The sequence below is a fragment of the Venturia canescens genome, chromosome 1, assembly GCF_019457755.1.
Source record: "Venturia canescens isolate UGA chromosome 1, ASM1945775v1, whole genome shotgun sequence".
In the NCBI taxonomy this organism is placed as follows: Eukaryota; Metazoa; Arthropoda; class Insecta; order Hymenoptera; family Ichneumonidae; genus Venturia; species Venturia canescens.
In genome coordinates this window covers 9,386,062-9,405,445 of record NC_057421.1, presented here as the reverse complement: position 1 = coordinate 9,405,445, position 19,384 = coordinate 9,386,062, and the positions used below count along the sequence as shown (strand labels likewise).

The following is a 19,384-nucleotide window of genomic DNA, read 5'->3' as shown; positions in this document are numbered from 1 at the left end:
TTGATCTAAAACAATTTTGGTCATTCAATCATTTTTAATCTTGTGATGATCATATATTTCATTTGCACTCCATAATGCCACATTTCGTTGTTCCAATGACTTATTTTCTCAGTGTACAATGTTATCCTGAGAGGTATAAACTGCTAAATTTGTCATGATTTTAAAAACGAATACTTCGGTTCGTTCAAAGTGTATTTGCAATCCTCAATGAACTGTCATTATCTTGTACAATTCTTCTATTTCCCTCTCTCTGATGTTCGACGCCGGACGTTCGTTGATTGGATGATCCGGTCATCGAACACAGCTTCATATCCACTTCGAAGTGATTGATTATTCACGGGGTCGCAAGTGGTCATACGTGCTTCGACGATCTCGATACTCGCATCATTTAAAAATTTGATAATCGCCGGCCACGATCGTTCACACACATTTTTTTATCCGCAATTTGAGCTTCTTAAAAGATGCGTAGGCGACAGAAGTCAAAGTTTCGAAAACACGATCGAGACGTTCGATAGCGACTCGCATGTTGTACGACGGCCGAACCCACATTCTTATTGTTCCACGCGCAAGTTTGCTTTTTGACAAATAGCTGAAAAATTGTGCCGTGCCTCCCGATAATCGAGGTCTTTATTTCTATCGAATGACAGGGAGCTCACATTTTTTTTCTGTTAAAAAAGTAGTGGACAAAAAAAGGCGAAAAAATATAAGCTCGTTTATTATCCTCGCCGGTTCGACAGTTATTCAATAGTTTCGATAAGAATTCTCGTCGCAGTCGCTCATTCAAAAAGGAAAAAAATAAAAATTTCTTTGACAATTTACACGGTCTGGAACTACTGGTTTGATTGGCAGAAAGACAAATATTTAACGGCTTCGAGCCTGCGCGCGTGAATGTTTGCGCCGGTATGTCAGTAGCCCTATTTTTACGTACAGCAATCATTATCACTCAGCGATAGTCGCCGTTTAAAACAGCTAAAATATGTATTACGGTTAACTCGGTTGAAGTGAAAAGAAAAATGGAAAAAATGAAAAATAGAAGCATCCCTCTTGTACGCTTCGAAAACCCGATGAGCACGTACTTCTTCGCGCTAATGTGTGTTTATACTGTGTGAAAACATGAACCAAAACATTTTTTTCCGTGCGCAGAAGAACGCTGAAAAACGTCGTCTCCGCGGAGCATATTCAATGTGCTCGAAAGGAGAATGCGTCTCGTGCGGCGTCCTTTTTTTCAGAAACCTGCCACCCATCGAGTGTCGTACGTGAGAGCTTTCTGTCCACGAACGCCTCACAAATTCTCGACAATCCTTCGACAGTGCTCCCTCGAATTATTGACTGTCAAAAAGTCGACCAGTTCCCGTTGTCGCCCAAGTTTTTTTGTGTTTTAGAAACTCACTTAGGAAAATTTGAAAAAAATCCTTTCGTATCAGAAATACTGGAGATCGAAAACTCAAGATTTTTCTGTGTGTTGAAATTGATTTTTTTTGAGGACTTTTGTGGTTAAGTTTCGAAAAAATTATACGAATTTTGAACGCTTTGACAAGGTGTTTACCCCGAAAACTCCAAATTCTGGGCTCAATATTTTACTCGATATTTCATACGTCCAGGCCCGCGCTCAATGTGACAATTTTATCGTATTTATTAAAGTATTCCGCAAGGAATATCGGAATTATCGAATTATGACCGGAGAGTTGATTTTAGAGCGTGACTGTAGCGAGGCTTCTACCTTAAAAGATCGTGACTCAACGCGGAGAGAGATGTCACAAAACTACTGTACTCTACGACAAGATTACGATTGGTATGCGATTAAAAAAAAAAAAAAAGAGGGTGGAAAGTTTGCTTACAAAATAAAAATGATTTTAGACATAATTTCTTGTAATTATTCCGATACGACGTTTTTTCATGTACCCTTGGACTGCATGGTGACCGGAAAGACAATCGATTCATGCGAGTAATATTTAAACGTCGAAATATCGTTGATCCATAAAGATTCGCTGTGACTGTCGCCAAGGGACAAATTCGAATTTTTGAGGTTATGTGTATACTCATAAGCAGTGACAGGCGCGCGGTTCGCCGGTGACAATGAAGCGGTACGCTCACGGTCACAATGAGATAAAAATATAGGCGTCGTCGTCATTGTCAAGCAAATTAGCCAGTTCTGAGTGGTGAGCAGCGCCAAGTACAATGCCACATAGACGCATCTTCGAAAAAAAACATCGACGATACCCGTATTCTGTTTTGTTTTTCTTTTCTCTTCTTCTTTTCTTTCTCCATGCCTTTTATCTCAGTTTTTATTCTCCCGTGGGCGCTCACATCCGCCCGCCATTCACAGAGCACCCAGAAGACAATACAGAGTATGAAAATTGAAAAGAAAAATCGTCTACGCAAATTAACGACGTGTGTTGACGGAACAGCGGCCTCTGACCGTGGCGATCGATTCAATGACGCTCGAACGAGGGACGGTGAAGGCTCACGTGCTATTCTCAAATCCATTAGTCACTTTGTACATATCAGTTTATACACGAAACTTTAAATTCGTCAAATTCATCTCCATGCGTCATTATTATGTCAAATTTTGGTAACTTTCTTTCTATGCTCGTACGCGGCCATTTAACACCCCAAAAACTTCATTGTGAATTCTCAAAGATCGCCCGGAGAAAATAACACGCCGCTCGGGCCTCGAGCACAGACACACACGTACGTATCGTCAGCCCGAGGGATTCTGGTCTTTTCTAAAGATATGACGCTCCCCCTTTCAAAGTCCTCCACTCGCACGCGCTCCCTCTGTATATACCAAAGTTTTCGGAATAATTTATGGAAACTGGAGAAAGAGATGACTTTCTTCTTCTCCAACCTTTTGAAAAACTGCATGCTCCTTCTTTTCGAATAATCGTATTAACCAGAAATTTTCGTAGCGTGTGCTGGATGCTCACAATGGTTACTGGTAATACACTCGTAATAAGTTGTGACATATTCATATATGCATTTTTCTTCTTCACGCATACGTGCAAGTCTATTTATTATGATTTTGATAGAAAAAAAATGGCGATTATGACGCTCCGTAGTGACTTTCAACTCAATCAAGAGACTCGGTAGAGTCTCGGGCGTCTCGGGACAAGTACATTGACAGCCCTGTCGTCTGCTGGCCTGAGGCTCTCGCCGAGATTTTCTTATTGCGTATTGCGTAGACCGTAGTCAAAAAGGTAGCGCCGATGTTTCGGCGTATGCCTTATTAACTTTCAAAAATACGAGTATAACGATCAGATTTACTCAACCATCTCAAATTGTGTAGTAAAGTAATCGATGCACTTTTCATGTCACAAAATCACAAATATTTAGGGAAAAATCGTAAAATTTATTCTAAAGAAATCAAATAAATAGTAACATTTTCTGAGTGGTTAAAAATAACCTAAATCTACAGTATCGGAATAACGGAAGTGATAATAAAAGCGAGAAATATTGAACTTATGGAAAACTGCCTGCGAACATCCTTTGCTCCGCGTCTCCAATGAGCTCGACTTTTTTAGAACAACAAAGCTTACGATTCGGAATAAGTATTGATATACAAGTTCTTCTTAAATTCATAAGACGGACATTACTTATAATTCAAAACGAAGCCGCTTCTATTCCGTAAACGAAGTTTTTTAATATCTTTGAGAAAAATCTTATGAAAACGCCTCCGCGATATCATATTTCGCAGGGTCATTTCGGATCAAAGAACACAAAAAAAGACAGCGAAACCGAATATTAAAAATAAATATATCATTTATCAAAAAAATAAATACCGTATTTGAATTCTCCATTTCATTATCCAAAATCTATGGGATTTAGATTCGTCAATTTAATTCCATCACAGAAGAAAACACAAGACACAAGATCGAAAAGTATTTACAAAATGAGGGTCTAAAAAAAATCCGTAACTCCATCTCGTAGCAAATGTTTTGAACTTCAACCGTCATGGAGGATTCTTCTCCTGCCAAGCACCTAGTGTCCTCTAACATATACAGCTACAGAAAAATCTTCGGAATTTACTTTGCCGACGAATGATCAAAATGACGTTATGTTATACACATACGATCAATTATCAGAAAATGTAGCATATGTATATTACCGTTATGATTGTGACTAAGGACTAAAACCGAATAACGGACAACTGGATGGAACAGCGATTATCCCCCAGTTTTCCTCTAACATTATCTGTTCATTGATATTGTACTGTGCAAGCCACTATTGTACTTTGTGCCTCGCGTTGCTTACGTGTTACATTTTTTCAATCGTGTAAATTCGAGGTTAATAAGTAAACAGAATGGCAACAAAGGTGAGGCGAAGAGGGTTGTAATTTTCATAAAATATCTGGAACTGGCCAATGTCAAATTTCAATGAACATAGAATCCTAAACTTTGCTGGTGTTTTCATTACAGACGTATGAGTTTGACGTGGCTATGACCTGCGAAGGTTGCTCTGGTGCAGTTGAAAGGGTGCTTAAAAAAAAACAAGGTGAATATTGAAAAACTGTAAAATCAATGTAAATTTTACACTGCATGTTTTGAAATGAATTCTCTCCGAAAAGAAATATAGCTTTTTTTTATTTTGACTTTGAATTAGAAATAATATTGTTGACATTTTCTAACATTCCTTTCAACGTCTTTTGTGTTTACTATGGCTTTTTTTTCCTAAAAAACACAACTTTCTAGGCAAAGGCTTCAAATCTGAGTTTTTAGACCACAAAATTCAAATTTTCAATATTTTTTCTCAATGGATTTTTTTGAAAAACGTTGGTTCATCTCTGTATGTTTAAAAGCTAGAACAATGAACAATTAATAAAAAAATCAGTATTAAGAGCTTTATAGATGTAGCAACTCCTCGAAATTCTCAATAAATTATACATACACAAGCCCAGTTAATTCCCATAGATTTTACCATGTATTATTCAATTCTTGCTAATTTTCTCATTTTCTAGGAATTGAAAACATCGCCATAGATCTTCCTGGTAAAAAAGTTTGTGTCACCTCAGAACTGCCACCCGAAGAAATTTTGGAGTGCATTAAAAAGACTGGAAAAGCAGCATCATTCATTGGTGTCCAAGAATAATTTTTAGAATGAGGAAACTTCCGGATTGCAGCTTGTGAAGCATCGATTACAGGATCGCTATATGTCTTTGTACATTTATAAAAAATTTTCTTTCAACTGATCTCTCGGTGACAAAGCAATTCTTGGTAAAGCTTCATGCTCGATATAAATATCATGCCCCTCAACTATTTTTATTCCTAATGAATGTGGCTTCATTGCATTTTTCATGCAACTCCTTCGAAGTCGAGGAAATTCTCTATGTTAATAGAATATAAAAAAATACTCAAAAGTTTTTTCTCATTTTAGTTGGTTCATCCTTTGAACTGGACTGAGTAGTACGAAAAAAATTTGAAATCCCAACTGCATAACTTATCATTAAAATAATCTTGATAGCTTTGAAAAGAACTCACTTCAATATCAAAATGATCGATCACATGTTGCTGTCGCACCAACCCATACAATGGTGCTCCAATTGAGAGTGTAGAAAATTCCTTTGATACAATTGTAAGAAACAAATGAAATAATACATAAAAAAACGATCACGTTATTTTTTTATGAAAATCTTATTTTTTTATTGGACAAAAAGTCCTAAATTTGTTTATATACAGATTGAACCATAAATTTACAGAAGACAAAATATGAGCGTTTAATGTACGTTGATTAAATGAATACAAGTTAGAAAAAAATTGTGACAAAATGATTAGAATTGACGACGAATCTATAGAAAAAAAAATCCCGACATCACTTTATTTCGTTTATAAATAAAATTCATGACCTTTCATTATTTCAGTTTAATAGAAAAGAAAGACTAGCCTGCTTAGAGTAAACTTAAGAGGGGAATTTACTTTCCCAATTATTGAGTATTTTACAGCTTAAGGCACCTCCGTTGATTTTGCTTCTACGATCTCTTCAGTTTTTAGACCGTTCTCTACACTCGTTATTCTTTGTTCCAATGTTGATATCGTATCTCGTAAGGAGTCTACCTGTTCAAGAATTGCATCAACCGAAGTGTTAAGTGTTTGATTCTGTGGCGGAAACTTGAGATTGGCGATTCGACCAGTTTCACGTGGCCTGATATTCCTAAGGTTAATCACTTCAACTTGACAACGTCCACTCGGTACTTCTGCATTCAATTCTTTTTCACTTTTTTCTTCGTCGATAACATCCCTCACTACGGAGTTCTCCTTACATTCAGATAAAGTCTATGATTGAATGAAAAAATGAAGAACTTCTCATAGATTCTGAATTTAAAAAGAACAAAGAGGAAGAAGACAATCGGAAGTCTCATGAGGATGAATTTACCTCAACTTCATCGGCAATCGCTGCTTCCTGGGTATCGACCTCAGAAACACTTCTTCGTTGTTCTCCTTCTCTTTCATCTCGGGTTTCATCATTTTTCGAGTATTCATCATCCAACTTGAATTTTGCTCCTGGTGAGTAAACACTTCTTGGATTTTTTAGTGCAGCTTGATCGCGATCGAAATTTGATTTCCAAACGAGCAATTCATGATCGACCCCACCAGAAGCAAAGAAATCTCCGTTGCACGAAAATGATACGGTCGACACCGCGCCGCAGTGACCTTTCAATGTATAAATTGGACGCCCTTCGAGCAAATCGAGGATCTAGAGAAAAAGAGATTTGTTTACATTTTTCCCAACGATCTTGTTAAAAATTAATGTCCTTTCCATCGAAACGTTCTTTTTGAGAAAATTTTTTGGAATAAAAACTTTTTTGTATTAAGCTGAAATCATTTGGATCATATCTTGACGAGGAAAAATATGCCCAAGAGCCGGAAAAATAGATTAACTATTGATTCGGGCAACCAAGATCACCAAACCGAAAGTACTGAATTCCTTATTTTGACTAAATTCCAATAAAACTTCACTCAAATATACCTTCATAGTAGAATCTTCAGAGGCAGTTATCATGAAATTTCCACTAGGATGGAAAGTTGCTTTGTTAACGGTACCCCTGTGAATAGCATAATGTTGATGGAGCGAAGCTGTTCTTAATTCGTAGATTTTGACACAACCATTCGCATTTGCAGATCCTATGGCTACTCCGCTAGGATGAAATTCAACGTCCACAGCAGCACCTGTTCAAATCGTAAAAAAAACAAAAGTATTTTAACGCTGTCAGAATTCAGATCGTGAATTAGATTCCAACTGCAATGAAATTTTGTTTACACATAAAAATTCAGTTTCCTCCGAAATTTTCAACTCACCTTTGAGTTCTGTGAATGTCCTGACACATTTTCCACTAGAAACTTCCCAAATCTTTATGGTTTTGTCATCACCGCAAGATACTATTGTTCTGCCATCAGGAGAAAAGCGTGCTCGACGTACCCAATTTGTATGTCCTACAAAAGAAGAAAGGAACCTTCGTCTGCAAAGCATCCACAGTTTAATGCTTTTATCGTCTGAAGCTGTTATTAACTGCAATGAGAAATCCCAATAACTTTGAATGTTTGATAGAGTCATAAACAATAAAAACTTGGATAGGTGTAATTTTTACATGTGCTCACTTTAAAAATGAATATTTCAATAGATAATTCAATTTTATTTAAGGAAAAACAAACAAATCAATGAAAAAAAATTATGCCATCACAATCGAAAGAAATTCCTACTCCTTACTAATATTATAAATGCAAAAGTAACTTTGTATGTCTGTTACATCATCACGCTTAAACCATTTAATGGATTTAGATTAAATTAGCTAGGTAGATAGTTTGAGTCCCGAGAAAGGACAGGATAACAACAAAAAATCAAAGCATCAATATCAAAATAGCAGAGTCTAGTACTCATTTTATTCAAGCTCGAATCATGAAGTGTTGAAGTTCAAGTCTAGCATTTTTTTATTCAGATAATACAGCTTCTTCGGTAGAAGATCAAGATCTTGTGGTCAATGTTTTAGCACATGAGGTTACTAATGAAATGTCTTTGCAAATGTGTCTTGTAAAAAATTTTTTTAATCTATTCTAAGAGAAAGCACAATAAAACTTACCTTTTCTCCATCAGGGCTGAATTGAACAGATCTAACTGTTCCTGTGTGAGCTCTGAAATCTAGTGACTCTCCTTTAATAGTAGGAACTAAAATTCTAACAGATCTATCTCTTGAAGCACTGGCAACAATTTCTCCCGAAGGTGCATAATCCAAGTCAAGTACAGCATCTTTATGACCAAAAAAACGATAAGCTCTAACGGTGGATGTAATATTGAAAATCATTAATGTGCGGTCCAGACTGCTCGTTGCAACTTTGTCTGTATCCGGATGAAAACGTATGCCTGTAATGGCATCCTTGTGTCCTTTGAGATGCTTCTCAATGCTCGGATCACAAGAATTCACCAACATTTTTGGCCTGAAAAATCAAAATACGAAAAATTAGTTGAGAAAAACTGTTTTCAATTTTAAAAAAAAATTCAAAAGTAAGGATAGATCGAAGTATCAATGTATCAAATGACAAGAAAATATTCGTGTGGAAGCATGAACCTCGAAATTTTTTATGAACTTACCTATTTAAATCTGCGAGCGTGAGAAATAAAAACACCAAACTCAACGAAAGTAAAAAAGCATATATGCTAAATACCGAATTCGCCGTAAACAGAAATTTCTTCAATTCAAACGAGATATTGTACCAGACAACACTGATTTACATTGTACCAAAAACGCTCGAAAAATACGCTCGTTGTGACAGTTACATGTTTTCAAACCGCGCATTCTTGACATAGTTAGTCAAACGAGATGAACTTTTTCTTTCGTGATTTTCCTTTCTTTCTTTCGTTTGCAGCTGTTCCAACGGACGTATATTGAACAGCTTCCGATGACTACACAAATCGTTTCAGACGCGCCACAGTAAAAACTCTCATATTTGCACGTTGCTTTTATTACTAGTGATTCATGGTATTTGCGAAAGAGATCAGATTTTGCAGGAATTGGCTGAGCCATTACTTAGGAAATCCATGATAATTTATGACAAAACATTTAATAGACAATTGTCGAACAAAATTTTAAATTTGAATTATTCCAGTGTATTCAATGAAAGCATACACGGGATATATGCAGTCATGAATTTCCGGAGCTTTTGCATCACACCGATTCGCACGGCTAAAATTTACCCACCAGAGGGCGTAGAAGGTAAAAAGAGAAAATTATTACTCAACACGTTTGATAAGTACATCTTTTTTATTCATATACAATGGTGTCAAGCAAATGTGGTTTTAAATTGTGTTAATGCGAGGTTATTACAAAAAAAAAACTATTTTTTTTGGTTACCGAAAGGTTGATGAAAATTTCTCCGTGACCGCAGTTGCTTTTTTTTAAGCATTTTCCGTTGCTCTCGTTGCTCTTCTTACTCGTTTGGTGATCCATGGACGAATTCAAAAAGTGTTTATATTTTTCATTGTGACATTACTAAAATCCGTGAGTTTCACAGATTTTTTGAATCGCTGTAAAAAGTTCGAAGATTTTCATCAAACTCGAAACTCCCGCACACGGTCATCAAAAAAATCTTATCAAAACTATTAACGTGTCATTATGTCAGAACTAAAAAGTACAAAAATTCCAAAAGTGACTGCAACTCAACAGTTATAGTTCAAAAAATCTAGAAAAAGTTCGTTTGCTTATATTTGAAGTTGATGCCCCGCATTGAATGTGTCATGAATATAAAAGAAATGAAAAATATTATCTCGAAAGTAAATTAGGAAAAAATTGCAAAAAATAAATGTATAAAAGAATTATCGAATATTACCGCAATCATAAGTAACGTATTTGAGTTCAGAGTAGGAAATCAGCTGAGCTCACGGCAAAAAGCAGCTCGTAATTGCGACGATATTGACCATAATCTTAATTTCAACATGGACCTTCTTCCCCATCGACGTCGCATATTATTGTACAATGAGTTCAATGACACCTGACGTGTGCACGTATATTATATTGTAGGACATACGTGAATTCAATACAACAGGGAAAGATGGCCGAAAATAATCTGTTTCATCGATGTACGATCGTGCTCAATAAATCGACAACATAAATATATATTATATTATATAAAAAAAAGTGACAAGTATAGTCTGTACTCACATATATATAAACACATGTGATACACAATTTGTGTAGTCCGTTTAAATTAAGTACATTATTTTATTATGCAATTTCAAAGTTTCGTCATTCTCTATACACGTTTCTCGAAGTGTTCCTTTTCTTTAAATCTTCATCTTTGCGCAAGACAAGAGAAATTACGTAAAGATAAGTTTTGGCAAAAACACGGCGAGTAGGAACAAAAAAATAAAATCTCTTTCGCCCCCTGCTCGCTCTATCTCCCCAATAGACGCGCTCATAAAACTTAATAGTTAGTACATTATATAAACACATCTGAGAAATTATTTTCAAAACTTTATTCACTAAACGTAACAGTAGAATTGATCCTAATATGTATTATTATCGAAAGCACTCTAGATCTACTGGCGTTTTTCATTCATTTCGTTTTAGATATTTCTCGTTTTTGTTTTTCAGTTTTCTTGTCATTATTTCGTTTTTTTTTTCGTCGCACACGGCTAAAACAGTCGAATTTTCACAGAGGAATATGAAAAGAATTTCGAGCCTGGACCGGCTTGATCGTCACGAAAAAAAAAGGTTAATTCTCATCGTTCTAGAAAAAACATTTTTGTGACGTGCATTGAATATACATATCTCTCGTAGATCACTTCGAGCGTTATCTATAATTTTAAGGCGACGCCAAAAGAAATAAAGAATCAAAAATATCGTTCTTTTCTCGTTTTTTTTTTCATTTTTTTTCATTTTTTTATCTCATATTTGAAAAACATCGCACACGCTCTCTCATCGACTATTACAGATCTCCTTTTACATATCGACGAATCGAAAAAAACAAAAAAAAAAAAATAAAACAACGGATACCTTTCACAATTCACTTTGATTTGTTTTCGTTTCCTTATTATTCTTTTCCTCAATTTACATATCGAATGATGAAGTCTCGATACAATGGAAAAGAATAATTATTTTGTTTTGTTTGGGTATTTTTTTTTTCCAAGTGTCGCACCAGCAGGACGACGAATAACATCGAATCGTATAAATATACAAAGCCACCAATGTCTCTAGCATAGTTTTTCCCGCGTGCAGATTTATATCTCGTGGGGCCGTACAAGTGATATTTCGAACGAGGCTTTAAGGGTGGGCGGCGGGATCGTACAAGAGGGAACAGAATAAATAATTTTTTTTTCTCATTTCAATACGTTTTTCCGGTCACAGCCGACGAATCCAAAATAAATAACATGATTCAACGACGCTTGAATTTTTATTTTCCCTCCATCTTTTTCTCTCTCTCTCTCTCTCTCTTCATTTTAAATCATTCATGGACACAACTAGCAGCTACGATGTCTCGCGCATATACCAATTGTCATGAGCATATATAATCCTCGATTTTTCATAAAATTCTTCGGTAAAGTTTAAATCGAATAATCTAAAACTCTTTAAAGTCGTGGATTGATTCATAATCGTCTTTTTCACTGCTCGTTTCCAAGCTCCGATCCTACTAATTTTCCTGTCCTCGCGAATCCCTTCCAGAAGGAAAAGAACAAAATAATCTTTCGTAATCTGATAATTTGAAATTTCATGATGTTTTTTTATCTCTTTATCTTTTTGTTTTTCGTTTTTTTGTATCTCGTTGCTCGCACTCGTTAACTCGGGTCTATAGATGTTGCCATTGCGTGGACATGTGATTACTCGATGCTTCGATGGCGCGCGCAATTGCTTCGTGGAGCCCGTGTCCAAGCCACTTTTGATTGAGCTGCTTGTACTTTTCGGTGCACAATTTGAGAGGATTTCCTCGCCTAAGTCCCTGATCGGTTTCACCGTATTCGTCGAGATAAGGCGGACAGACGAAAGCTCCTCTGTTTGGACTACGAAGAAAGAGTATTTCGCATTCTCGTACTCGGAGGAAAACTCCAACGCCGGTGCCGCATTTGCTAGCGTGATAGGTACAAGCGCCGACCATTGTCTTGTTCAGCTCCGTCTGACAGCAATAACTCTGGGAACAAAGCATCTCCCCGCAAACGAGACACATCGTCGGATTTCTCGAGTCCTCTCGATCGCTGTTCGGACACGTGAACAGCGATACGGTATTTATCAGTTCGCTGTAATCGTCCGGTAAGGGGACCAGTCTGTTGACCCTCAACGGCTCCTTGACGGCTGTCGTCGATCTTGAGTTTGGATGTTCCATCCATCCTTTGGCGAGCTCACGCACAGTATCGGAGTCTAAAAGTTCGTTGCAACTGGCTGGTAGTCCGAGGTAAGCGCAGATATTCTCGTACGTGTCGCCCCCTTTGTCGGTCAATACGGCAGGTGCTGGAACATCGGTGACGTAATGAAAATACAAAGCACAACATCGTAAAAAGGGTAAAGCTGCTTCCTTAACAATCTGCCAAATTTGAGAAAAGGTAAGACCCCCGGTCTTCAGTCCCATGACGTCCATCAAGCTGACAATCGCCTCGCACCCTTGAGACGATGAGCTCGTCGTCGTCTCTTCGCTCTCTTCCGGCATATCGACGTCCATAGCTTCGCAAACTGCGAAATCACTGGTAGCTAAAATTTTAGCGATCATCATGATGAATACAAGTTTGAGTACGTGGGCCTCTCGGGAGCCACCGGTCACTACGGAAGCTGGTTCGGTCTGGCTCGTATTCAATAAATTCGGTAGACTCATCATCAGAGGTATTAATATTCCAAACGGATCCCAGTCGAGGAAACATTCGTTACTAGATTTAGAGAGTATCATAGACAAAAGATTAATCGCATCTGTACCACGAGCAGAAACAAAACCCTGATTATTGCTGGGCCATGTTGAACCAAGAACCGCCGATATTCGGGCCAGACACTCGAGACTGTCTCTCTGTCTCGACGAGAGAGCTCCGAAGAGTGGTTTCTCCGTGTCGCGGAGCATGAATTCAATAGCGTGCACCGTGTAAGCCGTAGATTTCCAAGCTAAGAGAGGAACTCTGGGATCCTCGTCGCGTGATATTCGATTGGCTATGCCACGGCCCTTGATATAGGGTGCTTTGGCGAAAAGATGAATCATCGTGATGAGTTGCTCGGACAGTCCAGGATCGTGGCTTTTGTACATCGATTCGAGGGCTCGACCCGTTGCTTCCGACATGTGAGCACACACCACTTTTATCGGGCAAATAATTTTTTTTCTCTCCCCGATATCTTCCGAGGTGCCTTCATCCGTAAGCTCTAAACTCTGGGATTTCATTTCATCGCAATAACGACATTTACTCTCGTCGTGGCTGCATTGGGATTCATCGATTTCATCGTTTTTCGAGGCCGTTGTGGAATATTCCAAGATTATTCTCATCGCCTTGAGCCACGTCTCGAAATCCATGTCGGCTTCATCCGTCTCGGTCGGTCTTATAGTTCCAAGTGCTGGTAACAGTGGAAGAACCGTATTGCTGAGACACTCGCACAATGGACAAAGATATTCGAACTCCTCGACGTCGAAGCTCGCAAGTTGACGCAGCCTGTAGGGTCGTCGCGTCTCCCTTACGAGAACGTTGTCGGAATATTTTTGCCAACAATCCGCATGCATTACGTGACCGCAGGTACTCGTGTGAGGCGAAGCGCCAAGTTTTGAGGAGAGATAAAGAGGATTCGGTTCTTCGGTGTTCATTCGAGTTTGACAAAGTACCGTTGATTGTTGAACGAATGCAGCGAGTACCATCGCTTTACCCGACACGGTGACAGCCTGATCCTCCTGGCAGAGTATGCACGTGTGAGTTTTTTCCTCTAGCACTCTTGCCGTTTGCCTCAGACCAACGGGTGCCGGAGTTTCCTCGGTGCATTCCGTGAGATCCATCCACGAGCCTCGATCGTTGTTTTTGCCGAGGTCAAGAGATATTTCTTGGAAGAGGGTGGCATTTTTTCTCATAAAGTGTTTCTGCATCGCTGCCATTTGTGCCATCACTTTGGCTCTCTTCTGCGCTGCCATTTTCGTTCGCCACTCTTTGCTCGTTTTAGCGAGATCAGCGTCGCCCCTTGGCTCGGATTGCGGGGACGACGAAGACGCCGCTGTCGCCGTTTCGGCCGTCGTCTCCGACGACTCGCTCCCGGACACCGAGGAACCTGCGACTTGACGATATTTACCAAGGATCCAAGTCAACAGATCTTTGTGCGCATCTATTCGTGGACTCGTTGAAAGATCCTCGAGCAATTTATAAATTTTCCACTTCTGTGCTCGCTCCGTGAATATGAAGAACGGATAATTGCCGGATTCCTCCTCCTGCAACGCGTAACCGATGAGATGAAGAATTTTGTGTACCTGTGGCTCGGAGAATGTTCGAGCTCGTAGATTGAGGGCTCGCTCGAGTACGGTTTGCATAATATGAAGCATAACGTCGCACTGAAGTAAGTTTGCGACAAAACTGAAGGACTCGGTGAGTTTCGGTAATTTCGGTGGTGGACAACACTCCAGCTCGCCCATCGTCTTGCGACGCGTTCTCTGCGCCTCCTCCGAACGGCTCAGCTCTTCCTTCGTGTAGTGATAAAAGAATACGTTGTACTCTGCAAACAAATGAGGTTTGAGCTCGTAAACGCCCTTTCCGGCTGATGTTTGCGAAGGTTTTTTGAATTCAGCTACGTCGTCGATCACCCGTTCGAGACCAGTTTCATGATGAATGCCGTCGGGCAATGTTTTGTTAAGTTCCGAGTGAGACAGAGGTTTTATGCACAATTGTTGTATAATCTCTTTCTTCAGTCGATCGTCGGCACTCACTTGTCCGATACCAGGAACGTGTCTCTCCCCGATAATCGTAATCAACAAACCGAGAAATTCCTCAACGAGATTGATCGTTTGCCTCGTGCTATCTTCCTCCGGATTCTTCAGTGAATTCGTCTCGAATTCCGGATCGGCCCAATTTATGAGATTGAATTTATTGAGCACGTGAATAAGAAATTCGTTACTCTCGATCAAGGAAGCTCCGACTTGTAGGAGAATAATGTCACGATCGAGCATCTCGGTTCGGCATCTGACATTGTGATAAAAGTAGAGTTGATTGAGCAGGCTGTAACCATTCCTTCGCCACATGCCGGCGTGCACTTGAGATATCATGGCCTGTGCTCGAAGCACGGGCTCAATTATTTGCTCGGGAGTCGGTCGATTGCGGATCGTTAACTCGTTGCTCTGAAAATGTAGATCGTGCTTTTCGAGATAAAGAAAAAGCCCAGCGAGAAATCTGGATAAAGGCAGATGAATCGAGACCGGTTCCGAGGCAACGTCGTACTGCAAACAAGTCGCCGAATGATCAGCGATCTCGCGCAGTTGTCCTGGACCCGGATCGTTGCCAAGTTGTTCCGAGAGCTTACGAAGTACCAAACGGAAAGCTTTTATCAGCGCTATCCTGTCAGAACCACACCATTCGAGTGCAAGACTTATAACGGGTGATAACTTTATGTGAAGATTGAAAGCGCTCTCCCACTCCGGCTCGTATTCCATGTGCTGTCCAACCTGACGCAAAACAGCGTCCATCCATTGCATACTGCACAGGAAGGTGAGGAGAAGTGATATACCCTGGAGAAAACCACGTCTGAGCTCGTCCGTCCACGTGTCAGGCTTCGAAGTCAACAAATATCTAAGATCGTATAATATATACTGGGCTCTCTTAAACGACGTGTTCGGTGTGTTTCTCTCGAATTCAAGTTTCCCTGCAGAATTACACTTTCTTGAACTCTCCGAAATGAAGGTATTGAGTAGAATAAAGAGAACATCGTGATGTGCTATAAGATGATGCGCCAGAGTCGGTACGGTAAAGAGTTGAACGGACAGCGATGTTATAGAGAACGAGTGATCGTGATCATCCCGAATAAAGTCTTTCATAACGGGTCCATAATTGTTTGTGAAAACAATAGCGAGTGCTTTTTTACTCTCGTATTCCATGAGCATGCCTGAAATGAATAATCTGTGCCAGGCAGTCCTCGCTGATTTCCACAATTGTGAGTCCCGCATTAATATTCCTGCGACTATCGCGACTTCACCGGCTTTCGTATTGAGTGCAACGTCGCTGAATATTATTCGGAAACCCTCGCAGAGGCTTATGAATTGTTGAAGCCAACCGAGCAATTTCATTGCGAATATCTGGTGTGCTACTACGTGAGCATGTACGACTAAAACTTTGAGAGGCCGATTATTGTGCCTCGATGTAAATCTTTCGACGTCCGATTTGAGCTCGTTACAGTGTTGAAAATCAGAACACTTGACGACAGCTCGACCATCCCGATCGATATTCGTGACGAACTCGATCGCATCTTTTTGCGAACATTTTATTACTTTCGTCAACGTACTTATAACTTGCTCAAATGTGTGTGTCTCGTCGTTGAATAGGACAGTGCAATATGTGTCGGTTGTACCGAGAAGCGAGAGCGGGTCCTCGTCAGTTTCTTTCACTTGTAGATCGGGTGGTAAACCAGGTGAATGTTCCAGAGTCAATAGCTCGTAACAATATTTAAGAACGGCTTCGAATGTCGCAACTGCTCTCATAGCTATGTCTTCCGGTAATTTTTTACTCGCAGATTCCTTAGACTGCGTACCGAGAAGATGAGTTTTACAGAACGGCTCCTTTTTCCAAGCTTCGGCATCGCCGCAGTCACAACAACCTCCTCCTCCGGACGTTCCCATTTTGTATTTGTGATTCGGATGCACAGACTCCTTGAAACAATCGACGCACAGAACGCACGTCGGATCCATACCGCACTCACGGCAAAAATACGTTGGCTCCCCCATTTTAAAAACTCGTCCGCACACCGAAGGTGGATTGTCCATTTGTCGCAATTGGTTAAGGACTTCGCGAGGATCACCGTTGCATATAAACTCCTTCAGTGTATGGTACAGCATCTTCTGTGCTTCATCTTCGTCGAAACTCCAGTCCAAACAATTACCATTGGGCTCTGGACTGTAGATTTTTGGTACCCATATTCTCCAGTGTTCCTTGAAATGAGTAGAACTCAGTATGCCCTTGCTCATCTTGTCCATCCATACGTTGACGCAGGGCTTGCTCGAATTTGGAAACACCGGAAGAACGGGCGAGAGCTCGACATCACCCATGTTCCTATGGGACTCTGTCTGCATTTGCTCCGTGCTCATTCCGACAATCCTTCAACTCCGCTTGAACGGAGTTTCTGAAACTAGTTGAAAGATTGTGAATTTTAATGTTATCAAACGTGCGCACAAATTTTTTGAAATCTTTTGTTTCTCAACAAGCAATTGAGCTTTCGTAAAGAGATTAATTCTTATTCTTATTTTGATTTTTATAGTTCCTTTCTTGAGAGTGTTTGTATGTATCATTTTGTGTGAAACTTTTATTTATCCAAACTGCAAACGGCAATCAAATATCATTTGAAAACAAAAGAGAACGCTTGCTCTGAATGATCTAGAATACCAAATGTTTGGGAATGTATAAAATGTGAAAGCTTCTGTATATTTTCATATTTATATAATTGTTCTAGCAGGAAAAACGTTGATTCATTATATATTTCTCCTACTAATCATTATACAGGATAAGCTAGGAAGAAAAATCTCTTTCCGAATTGAGTACAGTAAACGTGAAAGCACTATAAATAAAATGTTATCTAACGATTTCCATAATGCTTAATTCACAGACATATGGTACTTATCAATACTTTGCATTTCTTTTTGGTTGATCATTGCTCTAATTCTTATCTGATCTATGTGACCTCTATTTGATCTAAAAAGTTATGAAATTGTTAAAAATAGTTATTGTTTTTGTTCAATTCTATGAAATATTTATTGATGTCACGAAGAAAAATTGTAATTAAAATGGCTGTTCTTGTTTATCACTGAATTTTTTTTCTGGAATTAGATAAGTCGAATGAATGATTGTTGTTTTTGGTTAAAAATACTTGATTAGATATAACCCATCGAATTAGGACAATATTCTATGAAATAATGATCATTTTGTCTGCAATACATCGAAATGTCACGACGCTGAAGTTTCCAACGTTGGAGTCCAACGAAATGAACGAAAAAAACGTTTGTAATTCACCAATTTTTTATTTCACGAATCGTTGGTGCAGCTTGAAAAACTACGAATCGCAAATTTGGCAGGGAACAAAATAGGAGAATTACTGGAATTGTTGGAGAGTTTTTTCGATCATTTCGTTGGACTCCAACGTTGGAAACTTCAGCGTCATGAAAATGTCACACAATCATATTTTCGTTTCATACTTAAAACAATTTTTTTTGCATTCGTCTGATCTGACGTTTCTAATTCGTACGCTACGATTGTTCCTTATTTGCATTAAAATTGAAGTGTAAATACGCTAAAGTTGAAGAAACGTTTTTCGTCTCATGTATAATTATCCGAAGGTAAAAAAAAGAATAACTATTTTTCCATTCACCATCTGGTCACACGAATCGAAAGTCACAGGAATAAAAACACTCGAAAGAAACACGAAAAGATTTAGATTTTATTGAAATTGCGTTGAACGATAACGGAAAGCATGACAATTGTTAAAAAAATGTATAGTCGTACACGAAAGATTCGAGACTCGCTGGCAAAGACGAATGATATACACATACACACGCGTTTGCGAGATCTCGTCGTCGTGCATTTCTTCTCGAACGCTATTTTTAACTTTTAACTTCCGAGGGCGAAATACTCACCTCGGTGACGACGACGAGGCCAAGGTTAATAAAGGTAACCGAGAACCGATACGTTTCCTTTGTCCCCACAGATACTTCGCGACTTGAAAGTTTGTCGTTTGTCCAAACAGTCATTCGTAATGTTTATGTTTAACGTGGCGAGAGCTTATCCTCACGTACACATTCGAAGACGAACCATTATTTGATATATTTATTATTAATTTATCGCACTTCCTATTTATATGCTCTGGTATTATAAATGTCGATTCACTGTTTCACGGGATTTGACATTTCTGAGTTTTTCACTAAAGGACGTGTAATATTGCACACAGCTGGGGGCTCTCTCCTCTTCTACGATGCACAAAATGGCTCGCTTTACGGAGTACTTACAAAATCTATGTTCACGGTAATCACTGCGAGATAGCTCGACTTGGCTCACTTTTTCTCGGAGCGATCATGTTACTGATGTTACTTTTCGTTATTGAATTATTACGTCACTGTCATATTTCTTTTTTAATTTAGCGTCATCAAATGAAAACCTTTGAATAACATTTTATTTATAAGACTCTGTTTGGAAAGATGAAGCACTTATTTTCAATCAAAAAATTTTCTAATAAAAAAAAATCAACTCAATTTACGAGTCCTACACTTGGCTT

The 19,384-nt window shown here is 39.0% G+C and overlaps 3 protein-coding genes across 4 annotated transcripts; 1 reads left to right on the top strand and 2 right to left on the bottom strand.

Moving 5' to 3' along the window:
• The first annotated feature begins 4,101 nt into the window (after positions 1–4,101).
• On the top strand, positions 4,102–5,219 carry Atox1 (Antioxidant 1 copper chaperone). The gene is made up of 3 exons (XM_043421809.1): positions 4,102–4,312; positions 4,416–4,491; positions 4,955–5,219. The coding sequence occupies exons 1-3, from the start codon at positions 4,301–4,303 to the stop codon at positions 5,083–5,085; spliced, it is 219 nt and encodes a 72-aa protein (XP_043277744.1). The 5' UTR covers positions 4,102–4,300; the 3' UTR covers positions 5,086–5,219.
• Positions 5,220–5,685: 466 nt separating this feature from the next.
• On the bottom strand, positions 5,686–8,899 carry LOC122412294 (Proteome of centrioles 1). The gene is made up of 6 exons (XM_043421749.1): positions 8,578–8,899; positions 8,069–8,423; positions 7,290–7,500; positions 6,961–7,160; positions 6,367–6,687; positions 5,686–6,266 (listed from the first exon to the last, which is right to left on the bottom strand). Exons 2-6 carry the CDS (start codon positions 8,414–8,416, stop codon positions 5,937–5,939), a joined length of 1,410 nt encoding a protein of 469 aa, XP_043277684.1. The 5' UTR covers positions 8,417–8,423; positions 8,578–8,899; the 3' UTR covers positions 5,686–5,936.
• Positions 8,900–10,184: 1,285 nt separating this feature from the next.
• On the bottom strand, positions 10,185–19,298 carry Ubr1 (Ubr1 ubiquitin ligase). Of its 2 annotated transcripts, none has more exons than XM_043421678.1 (2): positions 18,750–19,298; positions 10,185–17,251 (listed from the first exon to the last, which is right to left on the bottom strand). In XM_043421678.1, the coding sequence occupies exon 2, from the start codon at positions 17,208–17,210 to the stop codon at positions 11,769–11,771; it is 5,442 nt and encodes a 1,813-aa protein (XP_043277613.1). In that variant the 5' UTR covers positions 17,211–17,251; positions 18,750–19,298; the 3' UTR covers positions 10,185–11,768. The 2 variants fall into 2 exon arrangements, with proteins under 2 accessions (XP_043277613.1, XP_043277621.1); XM_043421686.1 differs by lacking the exon at positions 18,750–19,298 and adding an exon at positions 18,485–18,504.
• Positions 19,299–19,384: the final 86 nt, after the last annotated feature.